General features: G+C 34.6%; 1 protein-coding gene across 3 annotated transcripts in view; it reads right to left on the reverse strand.

Annotated features, from left to right (window-relative positions):
* Positions 1–3,421: 3,421 nt before the first annotated feature.
* Positions 3,422–26,155, reverse strand: part of LOC149803882 (cysteine-rich with EGF-like domain protein 2-A) — a 35,737-nt gene continuing 13,003 nt past the window's right edge. The window contains exons 6-11 of one of the 3 annotated variants that reach the window (XM_089953689.1): positions 25,258–25,384; positions 22,814–22,915; positions 22,272–22,349; positions 21,111–21,206; positions 18,428–18,565; positions 3,422–3,561 (exon numbers count right to left, since the gene is read on the reverse strand). In XM_089953689.1, the coding sequence (XP_089809815.1) occupies positions 3,512–3,561; positions 18,428–18,565; positions 21,111–21,206; positions 22,272–22,349; positions 22,814–22,915; positions 25,258–25,384 (591 nt within the window). In that variant the 3' untranslated portion in view covers positions 3,422–3,511. The other 2 variants (XM_089953690.1, XM_089953688.1) reach the window with 2 other exon arrangements.

Below are 26,155 nucleotides of genomic sequence, written 5' to 3' on the forward strand. Positions count from 1 at the left end.
GCTTTCTCACATACCCACATTAGCCGAATCCGAGACTCGAACCCACGCTGACTCGAACCCACGCAGACAGGTGTGATGGCAGTGATCCGTAAGGGAGAGCGCTTTAGACCACTCGGCCACTCGGGGCCCCCACTACCATGTAAAATCTAGTATGGATCAACCTCATCCACCATATTGATGAGTTTAAGTTTGATCAAGCCCTGACCATAAATTTAGTTTCTAGAGTGTTGACTCTGCCAATAAAACCAGTCACATCACTAATGTGCATTTTACATATAATCATACTCAGTCAAAAGCTTTATGACAGGTATATCTGCAAAGTTTGATCAAAGTCCTATCAAATCTACAGTGTTTTAAAAATAAAATCAGCCAATTAGATGCAAGATCAATCCATAAACATGCATTGGTCATGGTCAAACAAAATTACACATTAATCACAATAATCTCTATAGCAACAAGCCTACATATTTCTATGCAAGAATATGCATGAATCCTATGCATTATCAAAATCATGCAAGGCCTTGGTCACACTTTGGCCCTGTCCAAATTATCTCTTAATGAAACTCACGTTGCTGCTTTCATGTTAAACTCATGAAATATTTATATTATCTCTTCAAATCTAATGAACTCAAATACAAAATTTGTTTTGTGCCATTATTTATGATTTTCAAAAATAATTTCAAATTATTGCTTGATGTTTCTAGCACTAGTGTGCCATACATTTTATGCATGTTGTCATTACTGAAGGAGAGATGTTTTGAAGGAACATTATATCCCTACATACTTTGGTTGATGCAAAATGTATATACACGTGTGCCAGAAGGTTTTGAGGGGCCCTGAGTGGCCGAGTGGTCTAAAGCGCTCTCCGTTACGGATCACTGTCGTCTCACCTCTGTCTGCATGGGTTCGAGTCTAGGATTTGGCCAATGTGGATATGTGAGAAAGCTTGCCAGTAGCTTCTCGTGGGTTGGTGGTTCTTCCTGGGGTTTTCCCGGGTTCTTCCTCCATCATTAATACTGGCCGCCATGCATAGCCTATCGTGTGCTGAAAAATGGCATTAAACCCACAACAAACAACAACAACCAGAAGGTTTTGATATTTTATTTTAGTGTTGTTGTGTTTCTGCATTTGGGGAAATCTCCATTGTAATTAATAGAGCAACTGATTTATTAATTAGTTTTAGATGATTATCTGATTAATGAACTAATTAATTACTGCACAAGTAACATCATACCTATACTACCTATATCAGTCTAACAACTTTATACATACATTGATATTCCATCAAGTTGGACATGTGTAGCTTTCAAAAAACTTGAACACAGCACCTGAGCATGGTTGATGCCTTTGCCATCACCACCAGGAAAGTGATGTCATTGTCATACCATTCACAGGTGAGACAATAAATAAGGTTTATTTTAAACTGTTGTATGCTGCATAACTGTAATAATACAGACATGAAGGAAAAAAAAATAAGTTTAACTGACATTTTTCTTGTTTAAAAAAAGCATACAACAATCTGCAATTCACACTAAAATTCACCATTTTATTGTTGTCATAGTGATTAAGCTCAATGTGAGGTTTAGTAATTTAATTAGTGCATACGATGCCTTTAGCTATTATAAAATAATTTCAAACACATACTTTATATTTTACTTTGTCAGCATTTTCAAAAGCAAAGCGATTGAAAATAAAGTACAATGCACTGGAACAAAATTACTGAAAATATTGATAAATATGGCAGAAAACTAGAAATAGCATGCATGACTTTGCACCTTGTTTCCTTGTTTCTGATCACTTGGCAAGTTAAGATGACTTGAAAAAGAAACAAAGGCCATTAGAGTGAAATTCAGCAAATACATGTCACACTTGACACACCTTTTATATGGGTCTTATATATATATAAAGACCCATATAAAAGGTGTGTATATATATATATATATATATATATATATATATATATATATATATATATATATATATATATATATATATATACACTTGTTTCTGTAACAGTCATATCTATCTTTGTTTTCTTTTTACTAAAAATGTTTGGCTTACTTTTCCATGCAATGGTATAGTTAAATATTATGAGCACTAAGAATGACTTGTTTGGCTTACCTTTCAATGCAATGCATTGACTGGTTTGGTCAAATATTACAAGCAATGTGTGTGGGATTACGATTTTTAACGTAGCCTTAACAATTTTTCAGTCATATCGATATGATGTCTACAGTGTGGCAGTTTATAGTGATGTCTAGCACTGGGGCATCATGCCGCAGACACATAGCATGATGTCCCACCCAGTCACATTATCCTGACACCAGGCTGACCAGTCCTAACACTAATTTCTTAATGCTGAGCACCAAGCGAGGTAGCTGTTAGTACCATTTTTGTAAGTTTTTGGTATGACTCTGCCGGGGTTTACAAGCAATGAAAATGATACATTTGGCTTATCTTGCTATGCAATGCATTGACTGGTATGGTCAGATATTACAAGTACTAAGAATGATACGTTATATACCAACACCATGATAAGTATGTAAAGAACAGTAATAATACATATCTGACTACTAAGAATGTTGACCGATAGAATTCAATGGAATTGACCAAGACCTTTTAACCCTAAAGGCATTAGGTTCATTCATTGTCAAAACGGCAACCATCTGTGAATTTTGTTGGATAATCATGTGAAAAACCTACTATCATTATGATTTTTACATTTATTTGGGACGTTGTAACTTTGACCTTGAAGGTGTGTAACCCAACTTTTGCAGTACATTTCCTTCCCTTATTAACAAGACCTCTTTAATATTTGGTACCATTATGGTGTGTATTTAAGTTCTTTTTTCACAAGGAAAACTTGTCCCAAAGATTGTCTCACTATGACTTGACTGCAAAGTTGATAGTTTATTTTTTCCATGTGCAAGCTATCCACCATGTCTGGAAGCTGAACTTAGTCAAGAGCAAATGTTCTTGTCCAGAAACTATTTCTTCTGTAAGTCAAACTATTTCTTCTGTTAAGTCAGAGTGACCTTGACCTTTGATCTCAAAATCTGCATGTTTCTCTCTTACCCACAAAATTTTATCATGGTATGTGGTCTCAAGTTGAAGTTATTGGGCAGAACCATTTGTCTTCTTTCAGTGACACTGTTCTTGACCTTTGACCTTTTGACCCTACAATTCAACAGGAGATTCCTTTCTTACTCCAAGGGCAAGTCATTTACTAAATTTGGTCATAGTCAATGATCTAGAACTAAAGTTAGTTGTGCAGAAACAATAGTGGATGAGTGGACCATGTTTGGCATCATTCCATAAAAAGAACTTGTTTTGCACCTCTGTATCTTATTAACATGAAATACTTTTTTTTAACAGAAATGCAATTTTGAACCCTTTATGATAGAATAAAAACAGCACACAATCAATATTCACAATGAAGTTTATTATCAAAACATAACACAGATACCATGCAGATAAAATAATTCACCCTGACAATATCACTGCAATACTGTCATAACTCTTCCTTCCCTTCCTTTTCAGCTTCAGCTGATTGACTTTCCTCTGAAAAGAACACATTTTGTATACTTTTAAAAGAATACATGGGTATAAGAACATAAAACAGTCAAGGTACATACTTTTTTTCTGCCTGGGATGACTTGTATCAAACACACGTGACTGTTTCTTCATGATGCATTTAAACTTGGCAATTATATAGAAAAAACTAGTAAACCAAAATTCTAAAAATAAAAAATCAGCTAAAAGGGAGTTCTGACAAAGAGTCTGGGTTATAAAAAATGTGCACATCCACAATACATATATGCAATTTATATGGATGAATTTAAGATAAACTAGGTTGTAGTGTACTTAAATTTTAACTATTTGTATTTCACAGAAACATCTGTTTAAAAAAACAACATACAGATAACAACTTCTTAGGGATTTAAGGAAATTGATGTGTTTCATGAAAGCAAGGTTAAAATATTAATACAGCTTGTGTGCAGCTCTGTCTTCTCAGATCATCTGAATAATTTCAAAACTCAAGTCCATACAATGCAGTAAGATTACAAAAAACATTATTATGCTCAAAACTTAGACTTAACAAACAATTCTGACATTTGTCTGTCAAACTTAAAAAAATGAATCAAGGACCAATCAGACTTCAGTATTTGTACCAGAGTGTGAATTTGAATTTAAGAATGTTTTGATGGAGTGAATTCCTACTTGTATACATTCCAAAGACTTTTGTACTAAATCACACTTTCAAAAACATTTAACATTCAGCTTGAGAGAAATTTAAATACATTTATTCTGTGTAATAAAAATGAAACCTTAAGAAAGAAACAGTTATTACATTTATATCAAAAAAGTTGCTTTTGAAAGTCTGAAAAGGATTTTGGCAACTGCTAATATTTAGATGCAATTCCCATAAGCCTTCACTGTAAAAAGTACTATATAAATATATCAACAACATTCAAGTTTTACATTTCTTAAGCCTCTTTAAAGAAATACAAAAAAGAAAATGCACTAAATGATTAGCAACTATATATTTTTTTAAACAATTTCATATTTTTTATCGAATAACTACTGTCATGTAGGTGAAATATACCTACACCTTATGATGTCACAAACATTGTAGTGACATCATTTATAGCAAATGCAGTGACCAAAGACGTAATGGCATCATGTATGGGCATGGTAGTGATATCACATATGGAAAGGTAGTGACCATAATGTAATAACATCATGTATGGAAAAGGTAGTGACAAATGATGCAATGACATCATGTATGGACAAGGCAGTGACATTATGTATGGCAAAGGTAGTGACGATGATGTAATGACACCATTTATGGCAAATGATATAATGACACCATTTATGGCAAAGGTAGTGACAAATGATATAATGACATCATGTATGGCAACGGCAGTGACCATGATGTAATAACATCACATATGGCAAAGGCAGTCACAAACAATGTAATGACATCATTTATGGCAAAGGTAGTGACAAATGATATAGTGACATCATGTATGGCAATGGTAGTGGCATCTATGGCAAATGTAAGTGACAAAAGATGTATTAACATCAAAGATGGTGAAGGAAGTGACAAATGATGTAATGGCACCATGTATGGCAAAAGTTGTGATAATGTAGTGACATCATGTATGGCAAAGGTTGTGACAAATGATGTAATGGCATCATGTATGGCAAAAGTTGTGACAAATGATGTAATAGCATCATATATGGCAAAGGTAGTGACAAATAATGTAATGGCATGATGTATGGCAAAGGAAGTGACAAATGTTGTCATGGCATCATGTATGGCAAAGATTGTGATAATGTAGTGACATCATATATGGCAAAGGTAGAAACAAATGATGTAATGACATGTATGGCAAAGGTTGTGACAAATGATGTAATGGCATGATGTATGGCAAAGGAAGTGACAAATGTTGTCATGGCATCATGTATGGCAAAGATTGTGATAATGTAGTGACATCATATATGGCAAAGGTAGAAACAAATGATGTAATGACATGTATGGCAAAGGAAGTGACAAATGATGTAATGGCATCATGTATGGCAAAGGTAGTGACAAATAATGTAATGGCATCATGTATGGCAAATGGTAGTGACAAATGAGGTAATGGCATCATGTGTGGCAAATGGTAGTGACAAATGAAGTAATGGCATCATGTGTGGCAAATGGTAGTGACCACAGATTCAGAATGTATTTAAATAATCATCTTGTAGTCAAGGTGATAGAGTGGTCTAAAGTGCTTGCCTTTACCAATCACTGCCATCTCACCAATGGGTTCATGCCTCAGACTCTTCTAATGTGGGTAAGTGAAAAATCTTGCTACAACAACAACAATTTTGCAGTGTTGTTAAAATAAAAAGTATTTTCGTCATGTGTTAAATAGAAACTGACATTTCTGCTCATTTGGCAAGAAATTTATGAAACATGTTGAATAATTTCAATTTCACTGTATAAACATGTTTGAAATTTTGATGAGCTGGAAACTTACCTATTGTGTGTTACTTTATTTTAAAAAAATGCAAACCTTTAAACAAAATGTCAGTTTATCCCTCATCTAGAAGCAAACAAATACCACTGATATAACAGATGCAACAAGACATTAATTCTTTCTGTCAGAAAGCATTTACACAGTTTGATCTTTCTATTTTTTTGTTTTTCAGGAGAGAAACACAAGATAATCTGGGTACTGCACTGTGATTTTTCTGTGATTATTTTTTTGGATGTACAAATAATAAAACATAAAAATATGTATTGAAAAATAATTTTCAGCTGAACCTTAAGTAAAAATATTTACAAAATCTATAACAATACAATTCACAGTAATCTGAAGAAAAAAAAAAGTTAAAAGTAATTATGTTTTGATGCATTATGGAGTATGAAAATGTATAGCAGACAAGCAATTAAAGACAATTAAGGTAATAATAACAGATAGCAATTACATAATTTCTCTAAGAACACAAATTACATTCATTTGTCAAACTGTATACTTCATATCAAGATGTTCTGACCTAAATTATGCATGCATAAAAACTCATGATTTATTTGTAGTCAGTTGAGATGACCTTGAAAATAAAGTAGACATAGTAGATTTCTCTACATACTGTAATATACAACAATGAATAACAGTATATATCTGCTCTGTATTTAATACTCATCTATGAAGATAACTGACATGCTTTTGCAGAAACCATTTTTTTTTCATTCAGTGACCATGACCGTTCTTTTTAACACCAAATATTAATGGATTCTTCCTTACCCCAAGTGAAAGCCATCCAAAAATTTAACCTATGGATGTTATGTAGATCAAATGGTATTGTGCATTTTTTATCAGTCACAGTGACCTTGACCTTTCACCTTTTTACTCTAAAATTAACAGGGTCTACCTTATCACAAGTGCAAGCCATCCACATTGTTTGGTAACTGCTGATGGTGGACAACTTGAGTTATTGGTTCTTTCACCAGTCACAGTGACCTTGACCTTTTCATCTTTTGACCCCCAAAACGGTAGGCTTCTTTCTTACAACAGCAAACTATTCACAAAGCTTGGTAACTGTAAATGGTAGAAAACTCAAAATAATTTGTAGAAACCATTTTCTTCTCTCAGTCGTAGTGACGTTGACCTTGAAGCTTTTGATCCCTAAATCTATAGGGTTCAGCCTATCCCAATTACAATCCATCCACAAAGTTTGACAACCATAGATGGTGCACAATTTGAGTTTTTATGCTGAAATGAAACTGTTTACATATATTTGGATGGACAGACAAATGGATGGATGGACACCACATAGTACACTCTGCCTTATGACAGGCAAACATAGGTGAAAGATTATAAAATAAACCATACCAAATAATTTTAATTAGCTACTGATGTGATGTGCAATACAAAAATCTCAGTCACTTATTGACCCTACAATCTGAATATGAGATTGCTGTTAGACATTGTTTTGCCAGAAAATGGTGCAAAGTACGTGTTATGAATAGGAGCAATGTGCATATAGAATTCTACAGCTTGTGTTTGTGTTATGGTGAGCTCCACCACCAAAAGTTTCCTCAACCACTAAGTTCTGCCCAAATGGCCAGACAAACATTTTGCATTTATTAGTATAAATATTTGAGTATGCAGAAAGACATGCATAATTCTTTAAGCCCTGCATGTTTATAGGACACATAATAGCATTTGAGTTTCGTAGAAAGAAACAAAACCTAAATTCTTTCCTTAAAAGCACAGAACATGTTTTCAGAAATAGAAAAGATTCACATTTTTGTGAGCAGTTAGCTACTACACTTGGAGACTCCTATTCTCTAATATAGCAAACAAAAGCTACCACAGTAACCAGATGTACCATTTTTATCAACATCATAATGTTTCTTTTTTTTACACTATTACTTTTCAGAACATTGTGACAAAGTTTTTAATGTATGCAAATAACATAGTTAAAACAAATGTTAATTCTAACTGACTACTGATATTTTGTATGGCCATGAAGAAAAATTTGTTTCAGTAATGGAATAAAATAATTTACAATGATATACAAAATCAAACATAAATCTTACAGTGTTTACAGATAACATCTGATTAGAACTAACATGTACAAAGAAAGAAAATGCCTGAACAATCTTGAATTAATGACATCAACTCCCACAATGCATTTCCTGGGACAAAAATAAAGGAATTGAGAATACTGATGGCTTGGAAGGTAAAGTAAAAACGATCAGATTTTGAAATATTGATAAGCCTGTCACTTCTTACGATCATCAGCAAATTCAAACATCCCTCTAAAAACATGTACACTGTAATATGAATTGTAAATATTTAGGTATTTTCTTCTCTTTATCAAACTTAACACAGAAATAATTTGAACATTCATTAAATTACTGACCAAAACTATTTATGCAATGACTTTTTATGAGCGTTTTGTATTGGGAACTGCAAAACAATATCAAGGAGACAGGTATGAATAATCATTTCTTCTTAGGTGGTGCTCCACAGTTTCATATCCGGTTAGATTTTTAAAGAAAAAATTATTTCCCTGGTTGTCTTCAATGATTATTCTGGCCATTTAAAAAGAGACCTTGTATATCTTAGGGTACTGTTAAAAGAACTTTGAATTCCCTTTATTTTGGTGCATGATTGATGGGTGTAATTGGGGTTATAGAGTATACAACCTGACTTCTAAAGATGCACCTATCAAAATTCTCCTAGCTCGGTTTGGTCATTTTCATTTCCTGGACTTTAGAGGTAAATTGTATATAAAAAAAGGCCAATAACTTTTCTGACACTTTATATATTTGGTAATTCATTCAAGAAGCTGGTATTTTCTAGTCTGATAAAATCCATATCCATATTTTAATAACTGCTAAAGATAGTATACTTTAGACTAATTCAGGCTGACTTTTTTAGCACATGGGAGTGGTCATTTTGGTCAGCCGTGTGTTTAGATCATATACAGTTTCTGCAAATATCAAAAGAAATTTCAGCCACAATACATGAAAGTAACACAGAGGCATGCAAACATTCTCTCAATTGTGCATGCTGTAAATGCAAACAACTTCACTGAACACCTGTTACACTCTCAGAACTTCATATTTGTTGAGTGCCCGCATAGGATTAAAATTTGAGTTATGTCCCTTTACTTGGCTAAACTAAATGTAGCTTTTTCAAGGCCATTATGGCTAAGAGTTGTACAGCATCTAATATTAAAAATAAAAACTATTCTTAGTAACTGAGAATAGACAGACCTGAAGTGGACCAATCCCTCCAAATACCTATGCAAGAATAGACAGCATGCCACAGACGTGAAGTGGACCAATCCATTCAAATACCTACACAAGATCATTTAACCCAACTTTCAATCTGTACTCATCCAACAGACACGAATATACCATTTAACCCAGGCTTCATACTGTACTCATAAACAGACATGAATATACCCTTTTAACCCAGGCTTCATACTGCAGTCATTCAACAGACATAACTATACCATTCTCAAACTAAACAAAAATGTGAAGCAAGTATTCAAAGAAAGAAATGAAAGACCTTCATACAGGACTTTTTACGATATGACACATTAGGTAAATAAATGAAGGAATTGGAATTATAACAAAAAATATCACATGGAAAAAAAATACAAAACCACTGTCTCTAATTCATCACTTGTGCCCATAAAATGTAATTTTAAAAATCTATATATCCACTCATAATTCACAAAACTCTACAGATATTCCAAAGTTTTAAGCATCTTTAATAACATTTTACTTCAAAAATATCTGATCATTTGAAAATATATGATCATTTGCAAAAAGTTGAAAGGATTTCATACTAGGATGCCTTTCTGTCAAAATTGGTCAATTTCTGTTCAGTGGTTTTTTAAAAGAAGTCCTTTCAACATTGTTTTAGTCTTGGTAAAGGTGACAATACTGGCTGCTAGATGAGAATCACTTGCACAAATTCAAAAAACCTTTTTGCCTGTATGCATTCTAATAAATTTTTCAATCATGCACTTTTGTAAGAAGTTGTTTAAAGCTTTTTCTATATTATTTTAATGCAACCATATCAGATGGTAGCATGGCATCATTTGTACGAATCTGGAAGGCATTTGTGCCTGGATGCATCTGTCAAATTTGTCCAAACTGTGTGGTGTGGTTTTTAAGAAGTGGTCTAAAGGTTTATCAATTTAGGTAACTGCCATCACATTGGATGATGGGCATCAGAATAATTTTGTACAACCTTTCAAATGTGTTGCAACTTGATTTAGCTGCCAGGTAAACATATTATATACTTGTGTCACCTTATAATGATCAAAATATGTGGATTTTTTTTTAAACTTAGAGGGACATTTGCACTTTCAGTTGGGAGAATGTACACTGGACTTGCTCAAGATGCAACACCTTTGGAAGGTCTTCAAGTCAGGTTGGTGTACAATTTGGTCAAAGTTTGTCAAACAGTTTTGGAGGAAGAAATCATTAAAATTTTTTTCATTGTTACTAATGGTGGCCATATTGGATGGCAAAAAGGTGCCACTATCTGTACAAACTTGAGGAGACCATGCTGTACGATCTTTATCAAACTTGAGGAGACCATTCTGTACAATCTTTATCAAACTTGAGGAGACCATGCTGTACGATCTTTATCAAACTTGAGGAGACCATGCTGTACGATCTTTATCAAACTTGGTTGAACCTGCTCATAGTTTTGCAAATATACTGAAAATCTGAAAAATTGATGGAAGCATAACAATCGACATATGCTGGATGCAGGGCCATACTGCAAGCTCACTTCATCTCACGGCAACATGAGCTAAAAAATTAAAAACTGCTTTTATGGCTTGCCGTCTTATCAGGTTACTTCTATATAAACAGAAACAAATGTACCCAATTTCTTTTATCTATGTCAATTGTTTCTGACATAAATATGCCAATGATCTGTCCAGGACTGACAGATGTACATGATCAAATCAATATGCCCTATTGCACTTCCAAGGTTGAATAGAAATTATGTTATACCCTATAATACTGAATGTCATCACAACTTTTCATGCTGCGAACCAAACCAATACAAAAATGCTCCTAGAAATCCACATAATACACCAATAAAGAATAGATTTCCTTGAACTAGAATCCCAAGCAGAATGAAGATTCCCAATGCTGACAGCAACTCCAAAAAGCCTGGCTTAACATAGTCTTTCTTGACTCTTTGTTTTTTCTTGCCATTCTCCTGTTTTGTTCTACTGCTTGTCTTAGGCTTAGATGATGACGAGGTAGAGGAGGAAGAGGTAGAAGAGGAGGATGGTTGAGGAGAATCTGAAATAGTCAAAGGTGACAGAGTAACACTCTGGAGACCCAATGACTACAAATCTACCACTACTGTGTGAAGATCAGTTCATCTCTTTGAATGATATAGTAGACTTTGCCATTAACACTGAGGAATTACATTCAATAGCCTTAATTGGAAACATTAATTTATGATGTTTGATATGTATCATCAGCTGGTAGTGTAAAAGACAATAAATGTGTTGTACTTTATTAGCATGAAAACAAGGACTCATTTGTGCATTTGAAATTTGCTAAACAATATCTGGTGTTTTCTTGCCACAAAAACAAAAAGCAGTTTCCTACTGATAAAGACTCCACCATGATATCTCATTCCTCAAAAAATAATCCAACGATTCCAAGTGTATGCAGTGATGCATATGAAAAATATACATAAAAATGTCCTTAAAACCGCAATCTTGAAAACTGATTTAAAAAGCGGAATCCAAACATAATATGGGCAAATTTAAAAAAAAATATAAGCCACTACAATAATATCATTACAACACAAAAGCGAACAGATTTTACTTGCTAATCCAACTTTTTGGGAAGCATACATCACATATGTTAAAATGAGATTGGATTATAGCTAATCCACACATTTTGAAATATACACCATGTGGTTTAGTGAAACTGATAATTCGGACAAATCAAGTTAGAATAAATAAATTCTACAGTATTGGAATAGTAATTTTAACAGAATTTATATTGTATTCTTATATTCCTATAGTAACTGTGACATATGGACTCTAACAACTTTGTTTAAGAGACAACTGCGAGGTCATATTCCATCTGAAGATAATATGGATGTATAAGATTTTATACTGTCTGTAAAATAAATACCAGTAATCAAGAATATCATTGTGTCCATTCTTACAAATTCTCCTCCCTATCCTGGTGATTAAATAGAATAAATAATGAGTAATGTAAAACAAGACTTTTTAGCTTTAAGGAGCTTAAAAGATACCCAGTACTGTCAAATATTCCTTGCCAATCACACTACTCTAGTTTTATTGCACAACAAATTATCAAGCCTAGATTAATCCACTCTAAATATATTTACAGAAATTTGACTGCTGACATGAGTTTTAAGTAATGCTGAACAATGAATTGGTTATAGTGTGTAACAGATTTCCATCTCAATGTGCACCCACACTACATGTTTGATCTCAAGAGGTGTGTGAAATTAGACCTAGACAAGGAAGATGCATGCACTAAGTCCCAGAATCATACAAAGTGAATACTCATGTATATACAGCTGTCCCTGGTTATAACATAGTCACTGAGGTTCATAAATTTCAACCATGTACCGACATGGTGTACATATAAGATAGCTCAAAACTTTGTTGTATACATGTAGTGGTGGTTGTAAAAATGCCTAAAACAAGTTAATTAAAACATTTTTATGTTCAGAAAAATATATTTTTGTCACATCAAAGGAAGTGTTCATCCAAACTGGTCAAGAAATCTCATGAAAAAGTTTATTTGAAATTTGTATGTGGGGTCCACTGCGTGACAATGTTTATCTTGAACTGTATTATAATGAATGGCAATATAACAAATGACAGCTGTATATATAAAATCTACTGCTGAAGCTGGGGTGTAATACAAGTCTGTCACAGACATATCATACAATGCATACACATCTGAATGCAGCCAAATGGAAAAATAGATTGGTCACAGAGTATACACCTGGATTTAGTTAGCTTCTAAGTCAGATAAAGTCACAGATATTAGGTGATTAGTGAATCCTTTACAATGTTAATTGTTTATGTCAATTTAAGAATACAATTACAACATGACTATGGTGTGATTTTTCTTAAAGAACATAAACGATGTCCCTTTTATTGCAAACACATACCCAGATAGGTACCATATATACTGGATTATAAGGTAAGTCCAACTGCAAACTGCACAGACCCAGATCTGTAATCACATAATATGCCAGCAGATCTGGGTCTATACAACATGCTATAAGTAATCAGTAAAACAAACAGAGGCCCTGATCTGCTGGTGCATTATGTGATAGTAGAACAAAGACTATGTTGTTTTGCAGGTGGAATCAAATTATAAGCAAGTACATATGGTAGCTCTGCATAGTTAACTAACAGAAAGGGTGTAATTAATACTAACTCTAGGCAAATTGCACTGCCAAAGTGATGATGCCAGTCATACTGGACTGCCAAAGTGACTATGCCAGGTAGTGATAAGTCACTGCCAAAGTGACTATGCCTACTGCACTGCCAAAGTGACTATGTGAGGCTTATTACACTGCCAAAGTGATGATGCTAGGCCTATTACACTGCCAAAGTGATGATGCTAAGGCTACTGAACTACCAAAATGATCATGCTAGGCCTATTAAACTGCCAAAGTGATCATGCTAGGCCTATTACACTGCCAAAGTGATCACGCTAGGCCTATTACACTGCTAAAGTGATCTTGCTAGGTCTATAACACTGCCAAAGTGATGATGCTAGGCCTATTACACTGCCAAAGTGATGATGCTAGGCCTATTACACTGCCAAAGTGATGATGCTAGGCCTATTACACTGCCAAAGTGATCATGCTAGGTCTATTACACTGCCAAAGTGATGATGCTAGGCCTATTACACTGCCAAAGTGATCATGTTAGGCCTATTACACTGCCAAAGTGATCTTGCTAGGTCTATTACACTGCCAAAAGTGATCATGCTAGGCCTATTGCACTGCCAGTGTGACAATGCTAGGCCTATCACAAATTAATACATATAAATGGGGGCACTGAGTGGCCGAGTATTCTAAAGCGCTCACCGTTATGGATCACTGCCATCTCACCTCTGCATGGGTTAGAGTCTTGGGTTTGGCCAATGTGGGTACGTGAGAAAGCTTGCCAATAGCTTTTCGTGGGTTGGTGGTTCTTTTTTAGTCAATTCTATTCAAAACTTTGTAATAAGTCCTTTAAAAGTGTTTTAAATCTGCTCTTTTAGTAATGGTGGCATATCTGATTGCAGATTTATAGCACTTTTTGCCAAGATGCTTTCTGTCAAATATAACCAGTTCTGTTGAGTGGTTCATGTGAATATGTGATTTAAAGGTTTTTTAATACTTTTGGTAGCAGTGGCCATATTTGATTGAAGATCAATATCAACTGTATGAAACCAAAATTCCTCTATATCAAGTTTTTTCTGAGGAGTCATTCAATTTTTTTGTTTGTTTTAGTAATGGTAGACATGTTTGATGCCAGACTGTCACTATTTGTACAAACTTGAAGGTCTTTATGCCATGTATGGTCAAATTCTATTTAGCAGTTTTAGATAAAGAGTCATTTAAGTTTTTTCTATTTTTAGTAACAGTGACATTTCTATTTTTAGCAACAGAAGCCATTTTTGAAGGCAGATAGACATCAACTGCACAAATCTAAATGCTTTTCCTACCTGTACGCTTCAGGTCTAATGTGGTCAAATATGTTTAGCTACTTCTGAGAATAGATTGTTACAGGATATTTATTATTTTTAGAAATGACAGTCATATCTAATGGCAAACTGGCATTATATGTATTAAAAAAATCTGGAACCTCCTTATGTCAGTAAACTCTAAACCAAATTTTGTAAAATTTGAAAGTTATTAATTCCAAAAATGCTCCTGTTAAATACAGAAGAAATTAGCTAAGTGAATTTTGACTTTGAAAATAACAAATGTGGATGGAGGATGTGCTCTAGATGCAGGACTGTGCAAAAACTCACTTAACGTTATAACAAGGTTCAGTGGTTTTTCAAGTCAAAAACTGCAAATGAGAATGGAGGATGGACTCTACCAATAGCTCACACTTACATAGGTAACAAGGAAGTTTAAAGACAGAATATTCAAATCATACATACAACCTATCACTGTGCATATTCTTTTGTTTCATAATATAAGCAAACAGTCACATGTAAACTTAAAGCTACAAATGAACTGGAAACTCAACTGACTACAAATAAATCCATGAGCAGGACTAGCAGGAGGTAATAAATTACAGGTAAACCACAGATTTTCTGGCACCCTTGGTTCCAAAGCCTTGCCAGATTAACAGTTTTGCCGGACCAACCAAGGTCAAGTAGTAATAATTCAATCATACAGGTATAAATGAAATGTGTTTATTAATTACTGTTCTTACAAAGAATGTTGCTGTACTACCACTCCCAAAGTGGCAAATGTTAGAATTTTACGAGAACTGTGGAGTTAATCACAAAGGTCTGGAAGTTGAGGGCTGTCAGGATTATTGTATGTTACATAGCTGATTGCTTCATCATGTATTTCTGATGCTGCAGGTGGGACATCCGGGGTACTTGAAGTTGAAACCACAGGATTTCCAGATGTAATGCTCTGATACACATTTTTCTTGGCTATATTTTAAACATTTCATTCAAGCAAAGTTGTTTCATTTGGTTTGATCTTTCCCTATGTAACTTTCATGCATCAAATAAAAATTCATTAGCTCATGTTCTGTCACGAAGGTACATTGCTCTAGCCCTTTGATTAATTCACCTGACAACTCAATCAGCTTGTCAATAGTAAGTCTTCAGCTACATCTGTTCTATATTTATCACTGTTATCTTCTTCATTTTCATTGTTTTGATCAGGACTCAGAACAATGTCTATAATTTCAGAATCAGTATGGTGATAAACAACAGGTATTTCTTCGTCGACATTCATCCACTCTGTCAGATTTTCTCCATAAAGCTTACTTGCTAATAATAGTATATCCTTGGCAACAGGTCCTGTAACACGTTTTGCATACTCAAGCAAGTCATGAACAACTTACTCATTTGGTACATTAAATCCAGCAAAATCATTTTCAGCATTTTCAGAATGTGAATTTTCAAATTTCAAGGCATGCCACAACTTATGCCAGCCTTTCTTTACTGCTGAAGCTTGTACCTTCTCCCAGCCATGAGCAATAAAACACAGCACGTCTTTCATGTTGAATTCTTTAATAAATGGCTGTACAGACTTGCCAGCATTAACCACGTCTAATGTATGTTGCACGAAAAGTGAGCGATACTTAGCCTTCATAGAATGCAGTATTCCTTGGTCTTGGGGTTGGATAAATGATGTACAGTTTGGTGGTAAATACACTGTATAAACATTTTTCTTACACATGAGTTCAGCTTTGGGGTGAGCTGAACAGTTGTCCAGAATTTTGCAGTCTTAAGGCGGGCCTACAGATGTGCAGTGTGTTCTGGCTTCAGGCACAAAAAAATTTCAAACCATTCAAACATGATCAATAGCAAGGTATGTTACTGGGTAAATTTTAACATTTTTCAAGGCCCTAGGGCATTTACTTTTTCCTATCACCAGTGGTTTACATCTGTGTGTGCCTGCTGCATCTGAGCATCCTAAGATTGTAACTCTATCTTAGACTGTTTGAATCCTGTGGGCTCTTCTTCATCCTCTGTTGTTAGCATCTGTCTAGGTGTGCATTGCCAATATAATGCAGTTTCATCTGCATTATACACCTGCTCAGGACTGAGATGCTCATCAACTACAAGCTTCTGAAATTCGTCCACACACTCAGCAGCTCCTTCGTGGTCTGAAAACCGTTTTTCTCCACACACTTTATGCACGGAAATTCCATGACGCTTCCTGAACCTTCGCAGCCATCATTCACTATAGTCACACTCATTTTCTAACTTAAGTTCTTTATGAAACAAATGAGCCTGGTCCATTACCATCCTGCCCGACAAGTCCACTCCGTCACTCTGATGTTGTCAAAACCATTCCATCATCACTTGGTCATGCCCAATACTGTTACCATCTTTCATAGTTTTCTAATGTTCATTCACTTCTTGGAATCAATGTCTGAATAGAATTTCAGTATTTTACCCCACTGCTTCTTTATATCGTACACAGCTGATAAACCAATACCATACGTGTCACACAGCTTTCGCATGGAAACACCATGGTCCAGTTTTTTCAACAGTTCTACTTTATCTTGTATCGATATTGACTGGTGTTTACGCTTCATACCATAACTGACTCTTGCATCTTTCTTAAAGCCATAGCTAGGGTTAAATGTAAGTAAAATAAGCTAAGAATCACACAAAATGCAAGTATCACCACCAACAACTGCAGTGTAAACAATCCAAGTCAGTGGTTCCCCAATAAATTAATTTGACGTCAGGAATTTCAAGTACCCTCTCCTAATTTTGTATGGACTAAAAGAGGTGCCAGACCATCCATTGCTGGAAAATCGGTGGTTTACCTGTATTAACAAAATACATCAACAATAAAGAAATGCATCATCTAAACAATGCTTAATGTTGCCTCCATGACCTTTACATTGGACCCTTTTTTTAACTCCATAAATCTGACCACTGACCTTTTTGACTTTATTTTGATCACTTGAAGGTTTTATGACCTCTAGTGAATCAATCATTAAGGACAGTACCCAATGCAAATTTACTGTTACACACAATCACACTGTTATGCTCTGGATAGTATTAACATCAGCAATGTTTAGAGCAGTTTTAGTACTAAAAGGACATCCTAAAAGCATCAAGTCCATGTTTACAACAAGTCTTTTATTTCAATTTAATTTTCTGTGTTCTAATGACGTAAAAATGTTTAGGAAACATGGCATATTTCTAAAGCCAAATCAATACTGATAATACGCTATCATTATTCCTGGTGAGAAATGAGAGAAAAAACAATCCATTATATGCATCAGTGTGGAACAGAGATTACCGATTTGAAATTTGAAAGTTCAGAAGTCAAGGTCATTGGAATTGAGTAATAATTCTAGTTTCTGCATGATAACTTGAGCTTGCTGCAGGTCACAGGAATCTGGTCCATACTATAAAGTTTTTGAAGCACATCCCCTTAGGTACTGGCAGGATATGACTGATTTGGCAGTGGGGGATGCACTGCCCCTTATGTACTGGCAGGATCTGACTGATTTGGTGGTGGGGGATGCACTGCACATTAGGTGCTGGGAGAATCTGACTAATCTGGGGGGTGGGTGGAAGGTAACAGTCAAGGAATCTGCAATAGTTATGGTTGGTTAGCACTCTTTTCATTTAGTTTAATTCTAATAAAATGCATGCACAATTACTCACCTTTGGGTTTCAGAATGCATTCTCCATTTTCTCTTGTAAAACCTTCTTGACAAGAGCATGAATAACTTCCCTGTGTATTAACACAGAGCTCATTACTTCCTGTGCAAGGACTGCTCTCCACTGCACATTCGTCTTTATCTGTAAAGGAACAGAAAAACAGAATAGTCCTCTGGTACAGTAACAACCAGCAAACATCTGAATTCATTATCTGTAATGATACTATAGGGATTATATAAACACTAAAATGTTGCTAAAATGAAACCCAAAGTATTCCAAACAATACATCCAAATTTCATTCTAACCTAGGTAAAATACGTAACACACTTGATTTAGTTAAATTCTTGAATTTACTGTATATATGAACACACACACACACACATGCACAAAGGTATTTCAAATGTCCAAACTTTTACAATCATTACAAAATGATAGAGCTGAATTTGGATCTGTTGTTACTGCCATGTGTTTAGGACTTGTATTTTTAAACATATGGCTTTACTGAATTTAATTTCAACTGTAAAACAAGACATATCTTGCCATCAACTAAACTAGAAAATGCAATGTTAAATCATTAAGATTGACGATCTTGACAAAGTAGTTCAATAAAATGGGAGGTCAAATGCTTACTGAGGACAGACAAGAGTAGTCTGCACTTGGATAGAGGGAATAATGCCAAAATCCTGCCAATGGCAGGCTCAGCCACAATCCATTTTCAGATTTAATGATGGGACAGAATACTAGATTTCTCCTTCCATTTGCATTTCAACAACTGCCAACTTCTTGACACCCCCCACCACCAAGATATTTTATGTTGGCACCAGATTTCTTCATTTTTGACAAGCTTGGATCAGTCTTTTACTACTACACAATGAATGGTTTCAGAACAAAAGAAAGAGCTGGAGAGGCTCCTTTTGTATTGCCTGCACTGATGGGCGGTAAAGTTCAGCTTAGATCCCCATCATTTTGGATATCATCATACCGCATGTGAAGCAAACACGATTCTAGCTGCCCCTTGCTCAATGCAAGTAGCAAGCAGTGTCAACATTTCATTTGTTTGGTGCCCATCAAAGAACAAGATGCTAAATTATGCTTTTCAAGCATACTTACTTGATTACTTTACCAATTAATGCAGCTACCACTCAAATTTGGTCCTCCGGGAGGACAAAATATGTCTGATACAAATGACAGAACTTCTTTCAAATTACCTTCCATTTATACCTCAAGGTAGCTACTTGTACACTCAATGATACTGTGATTCACTTTCAATTTGTGGGTATTAAATTTTGTGGTTTGGTAAAAAAAAATATATATATTACATTCACTGCAGCTAAGTGTGTATTACACTGCCTAATTGCTTCTTCCTGTATTTGGACTGATGATGCCTCCTGGAAGTCTACACTTTGGATAGGGCTTGTGTAAGGTCATTTTTTCATAAGCTATTGCTTGAAAAGTCATATACGGTCATATTTTTTCAGTGAAAACTAGGTCACTGTGTCCTATAATATATGGTCCATTGATATGTGTTAAGCTTTGCATTTAACTCAGTTTAATTAAGTTAGGGTTTTGCATTTGAGTCATTTTGTCAGTCACTATTGTGAAGTCATAAAAGATGGCATTAAGATGCATCACCGTGACATGTTTTAAAGTTCAGCGATTTAGATAACGACAGCATTCAGCCCATTTCTCAATAAAATACATTCCTCAATCACATTACCATTAAGAAGAAAACCCTAAAATCCAACTATCCTAGAAACAAGGAAAAATGTCTGCATTCCCATTTAAATATCATTCAGATAAAGGGATGCATTTCTTCCAAATTACCACCTTTTCTAGAGTGCTGAGGATGAACAACTTTCCTTTCTGATACAGTCTTCAGCTATTAAGGAAATCTCTGTCTGACTGTTGCACAGAATCTGAGAACCATGGATTTCCAAGGCCTTTTTAGCGAGCCACATTTGAGCATCCTTCTTCTCACTGCGGTAATGTACACACTTGGGCATGTACAATGCAGACATTCCAAACTTTGATACAGACACTGGTAAACATGACAACCCAGTAGTTCCATAAGGCTGATGACCACATTTTTATGCAATTTGTGCAGATGTGACTAATTCTTCAATGCTTCATTTAGCAGACTTATAGATTTTCATCTGGCACTAAAATCAGGAAAAGATCTTGCATGGGTGTTAACTGGCAACATTGCAAAGTGGATTAATAGAGCAGCACATTACTCCATGGCCACATGCAGTCTAGATTTAGAGAGAGATAAAAATCATTGCTCATCATCACTTAAGTCACAGCACTCAATGGTCCTGTACTTATTGACCTTGTCAAGGTTATGTGGAAGCAGACAGCACATTGCTCCATGACTAATGCCCACATGCAGCTGCTTATCATCAGTTAAGCCACAGCACTCATTGGTCCTGTGAGGAAGCAGGCCACACAAAAGCTGCCTCTAAAGCTTTCCATTCCAAGATGCCAAGACTTGAGGGGTTATATTATTCTTTTTGGTCTGTACCATATGAAAAAGGTGCCCTGTAACTAATTTCCATGCATTTCAAGTAATGCATGAAACCAGACATGGGTTTGTGCCATCTGCTATATATACACACACATTTACATTATAACATCCTCAAATGTGCACAGTGTATCAACATTTATTCTACAAATAAGTAAAACTCACCTGTGCATAAACTGTCTTTTAACTCATATCCATCTTTACATTCTTCACAATTATCTGCTCCATATCCATGACATCTGTCACATGCTAAATGGCATTCTTAGAACAGAAAACATAGATTTCAAGATGTGCAGGTGTTACAACAATGCAAAAAAAGTAATTAGAGGCTCTACTCAGTGTAGGTCATTTGTATCTTCACACCTTATGCATATAAAACAACAGCATGTAAAATATCTGATAAAAGATCAAATTTTTATGCATAAAGAATTTCTTCTTGACCAGATATTTTTTGTCTATTTATCTTTAATAACATGTCATCTTATTTTGTTTTATCTCAGAAATGAATTTTGATTTTTTTGTGTGTGTTTCCCTTCCTTTCATTTTTTCATATTTGTTCATTTGGAATGCATTTACCAAAGTCAGGATTTCTTCCATTTTCAACAGCATTAAATAGTAAGAACTATCACTTTAAACTTGTATCCTGTCTTTTTCAAACATGGGCTCTAATAATACATAAATTGCAAAAATTCAAACAGCAGCAGTGAATTTATGATAAATAAAATTATAACCCCAACTGCAGTAAATGTAAAAATATAGTGACTGTTTTAGAATGCTTCTCAGCAAAGTTTATTTCATATTTCGGTTCATTCAAATAAAAATTTCTTGGATACAACTATCAGTGATGAATTCATCACATCAATAATGGATGTTACAACAATTTCATGGCTAATAACTGCCTGTCAGAATAATCAATCTGATCCTTGATTGCAGAAATTTAGCAGCTGTATGACAAAAATGTATATATTTATATTATAAATATAATAATAAAATACACTTGCAATCATTTAGCTTTTGTTGCTCATTGATCATTTTATGATCTCCATTTTGACTTTGCATTCTCCATTTCCTTCAATCTTGTATTCATCATTTCATTTGCATTCCATGGTGTGTGTGTGTGTGTGTGTGTGTGTGTGTGTTTTTTTTCACCCAATTATGTTGCTGTTGTTGTTTTGGGGTTTGCAGAAAGAGTTAAGATGGCACTATTGGTAAATGTGAGCACTAAAGACCACATGCCAATTATTAGTGAAATTCCAGAAATGTAAACATAAACAATTGCTAAATACTTCAGACTGTAAAAAAAGTAAAAGGATCAAGACCACATACCTGCACAACTATAACTTCCATCATTATTGAGACAATATTCATTTTCTTCACAGGGAGTTTTCTCACATTCGTTCACATCTGAAAGGATCCAGAAAAATGAAGGATGCAGCTGTGTATTTAAAACCATTATCTGCCAAAAGCAGATGCATAATTAAAAGCAAGTTAAAATAGGTTTGTTTGTAAAACAAGTATGACCCCAACTGCAGACCAGAAAGTACTGACATGTTTCTTGTTTCATTGTTCTTCACGGAAATTTTTAAATATCTATAAAAGTAAACAAAAATTCTGTAATTCTGTGTCTTTTGCTTAATAGCTCCAACAACCATTTAGTCAAAAAGTCATGTCCAGGAGGTTAAAATAATTTGTAACTTATTTAATGCCCCCAAATAAATTATTCCAGGCATGATCTAAAGACTATTATTCATTCTAAGTGTGGTAAAGTTTCCTATATGCTATGTGTTGTTGTAGTTTTGAAACTTCCCGATAACTGTAGAAAAATGAATGTGATAAAAATATGCATAAAGCAATGACCAAGCACTTACCTACACATCCCTCTTCTTCTGAGTGTGTCCAGCCATTTTTACATTCATCACAACCTTTTGGTCCTGCCTCCCAACAAGTGGATTTACAGGACTCATGGCAAGCTACAAGCATATATTGTGTATTAGTAATCTATGTTGTTTAATTTGTTTTATATCATTTACAATAAACAGTGAAAAACTCAGAAAATCAGCCACCAATCAGACCATAAATCCAAGCTAATGTGAACAATATACCAGTAGAAGTTTTAACAAGTCAAAGATAAAGTATTTGTGATGCAAACATAATCAGCATATGTACTAAGACCAGTCTATGAAGGTCGGAGTTTCTTAGCTTCTACTGTATATTGTTTCAATGAAATACATATGTTGTTGGGATGGCTGGCTTGTTGTGCAAATTGCCTTATCAGAATTTGCAGTCACTTCTGAAAGAAACATTGTTTCCAGTCTACATGTCTCCCAGACTTGTTGCCTCAGCTAGCATGACACTTCATATTTTCTGAATCAATTCCTCAATGCAGACTCTGGATATTTTTAGTCCAGGTGAATCTCATGTTTCACTTCACCAACATTCTGGACATCACAAACTGAAAAACTCTTGTTCTGCACAAATCAACCCTCAATTTCTTGAAAATCCTACAAGTAGGAAACTGTGGATGTAATTTAAAAATTACAGAAAGAATTTAAAAGGCATTTTGAAATAATTTTGTAATTGTATACTGAGTTTAGGAATATTTACGCAATAGAAAATGGGATTACCTGAACAAATTTTATCCGAAAGAATTGTCTCACAAACTGTAACCATTCTTAAAGATAGATCAAGGTGGTACTCAGCTTCCCTTTACATGAGCAGCATACTTTGGAACAAATTTCAAAATCTTAATGCTGTATGGTCATCTGAAAATGCCACCATGGTGAACCTCAAGATCATATGATCAGTCTCAATAGTGATAAAAAGATTTCACAAAGGTCTCAAGATAAAAAATCTAGGACAACTTGTTATCCTGTCAGAATCAAGTTGAGTTATCTTATCTTTTCCAAAACAAACAAATTACATCTGGTTTGCAGCATACTGATTTTTACAATGAAAATACTACTGTAAGAGTATAAACTGATGATGCAGCACTTTTCTTCACATCAGATTATACAATATGCATAGCCTTATAACAGGTTCACATTCTGTGCTCCATTAGCACTATAAACATAAGAAGCATGTTAGCTTTTGTCATAACTCCATGGAAAAAAAGATGATATTTGTAATGACTGAAGTTGACAAAATTATCAGACTGGAATCATGTCATGCTTTTTAAAATCGAATAAACACAATGGACTGGGGACAAGGAATAAACACAATGGACTGGGGACAAGCAATAAACACAATGACTGGGGGCAAGGAATAAACACAAGATAATAACAGGTATTGTATTACAGACTCATGAATCTACCTTTTCAACTTGTATGAATTGTGAATCTCCCTTTGCAATTTGAATGGACTGTGAATCTACCTTTGCAATTTGTATGAATTGTGAATCTACCTTTGCAATTTGTATGAATTCATTGTGAATCTACCTTTGCAATTTGTATGAATTGTGAATCTGCCTTTGCAACTTGTATGAATTGTGAATCTACCTTTGCAATCTGTATGAATTGTGAATCTACCTTTGCAATTTGTATGAATTGTGAATCTGCCTTTGCAACTTGTATGAATTGTGAATCTACCTTTGCAATTTGAATGGACTGTGAATCTACCTTTGCAATTTGTATGAATTGTGAATCTACCTTTGCAATTTGTATGAATTCATTGTGAATCTACCTTTGCAATTTGTATGAATTGTGAATCTGCCTTTGCAACTTGTATGAATTGTGAATCTACCTTTGCAATTTGTATGAATTGTGAATCTACCTTTGCAATTTGTATGAATTCATTGTGAATCTACCTTTGCAATTTGTATGAATTGTGAATCTACCTTTGCAACTTGTATGAATTGTGAATCTACCTTTGCAATCTGTATGAATGGTGAATCTACCTTTGCAACTTGTATGAATTGTGAATCTACCTTTGCAACTTGTATAAATTGTGAATCTACCTTTGCAACTTGTATGAATTGTGAATCTACCTTTGCAACTTGTATGAATTGTGAATCTACCTTTGCAACTTGTATGAATTGTGAATCTACCTTTGCAATTTGTATGAATTGTGAATCTACCTTTGCAACTTGTATGAATTGTGAATCTACCTTTGCAACTTGTATGAATTGTGAATCTACCTTTGCAACTTATATGAATTGTGAATCTACCTTTGCAACTTATATGAATTGTGAATCTACCTTTGCAGTTTGTATGAAATGTGAATCTGCCTTTGCAATTTCTAAGAACTGTGAATCTAACTTTGCAACTTATATGAACTGTGAATCTACCTTTGCAACTTATATGAATTGTGAATCTACCTTTGCAACTTGTATGAGTTTGATTTTTGCTCTCTTCATGATATCCATCAGTGCATTCATCACACAGGTCCCCCTTGTAGCCAGCATTACATGTACACTTTCCTGTGCCTTCCCTGCTACCTTCACCCTATAACAAAATTCACACTATCAACAGTCTACTGTATTTATTTATCCACTATAGCATGTACCCCACTGTAAAGAGTATATACCCAGATTTGCAATCAAATCACATATTACCAGATCAGGGTCTATGCTAAGCAAAGTAAATGGCATAGACTCAAATCTGATATCACAAATGTGAGAGATCAGGATTTAAGCTTTGTTAAACAAACAGCATGGACTCTGATATGGCATCACATATGAATCTGATTGTGGTCTATGTTAAATACAGCAAACAGCACAAACCCAGATCTGATGTCACAAATTTATCAGAATAGGGTCTATTGTAAAGATAACAACCAGCACAGACCCAGATATAGCATGACACATGTGCCAGATCTGAATCTATGCTCAGTAAAACAAATAGCACAGATACTGACTTGCCATCACAATTGCCAGATCAGGGTCTATGCTAATTAGGGTAAACAGCACAGACCCTTATGACACTTATATTTAAAAGATCGTTTCTAACTGGCTGATAGTAAAAAAACTCAATTTCAAACTCGGGCTTGGAATTTTAAGATCTTTTTTAATTTTGGGCGGGAATTTTAAAATCTTCAGGTTTGGGTGATTGCCATTTCAGGTTGGTATGTGTTACTCTTGGGTAAATATGTTAACTGATTAATCCGACTAATAATATAGTGAATTTTCCATCATTAACTTTTAAACATTTTTTTTATGACTTTTTTCTTCACATTTACAAACAAGTATTGGTAAAACAAATATAATATTCCATGGA

The sequence above is a fragment of the Sinohyriopsis cumingii genome, chromosome 3 (genome assembly GCF_028554795.1).
Source record: "Sinohyriopsis cumingii isolate HCF-2022 chromosome 3, ASM2855479v2, whole genome shotgun sequence".
Lineage (NCBI taxonomy): Eukaryota > Metazoa > Mollusca > Bivalvia > Unionida > Unionidae > Sinohyriopsis > Sinohyriopsis cumingii.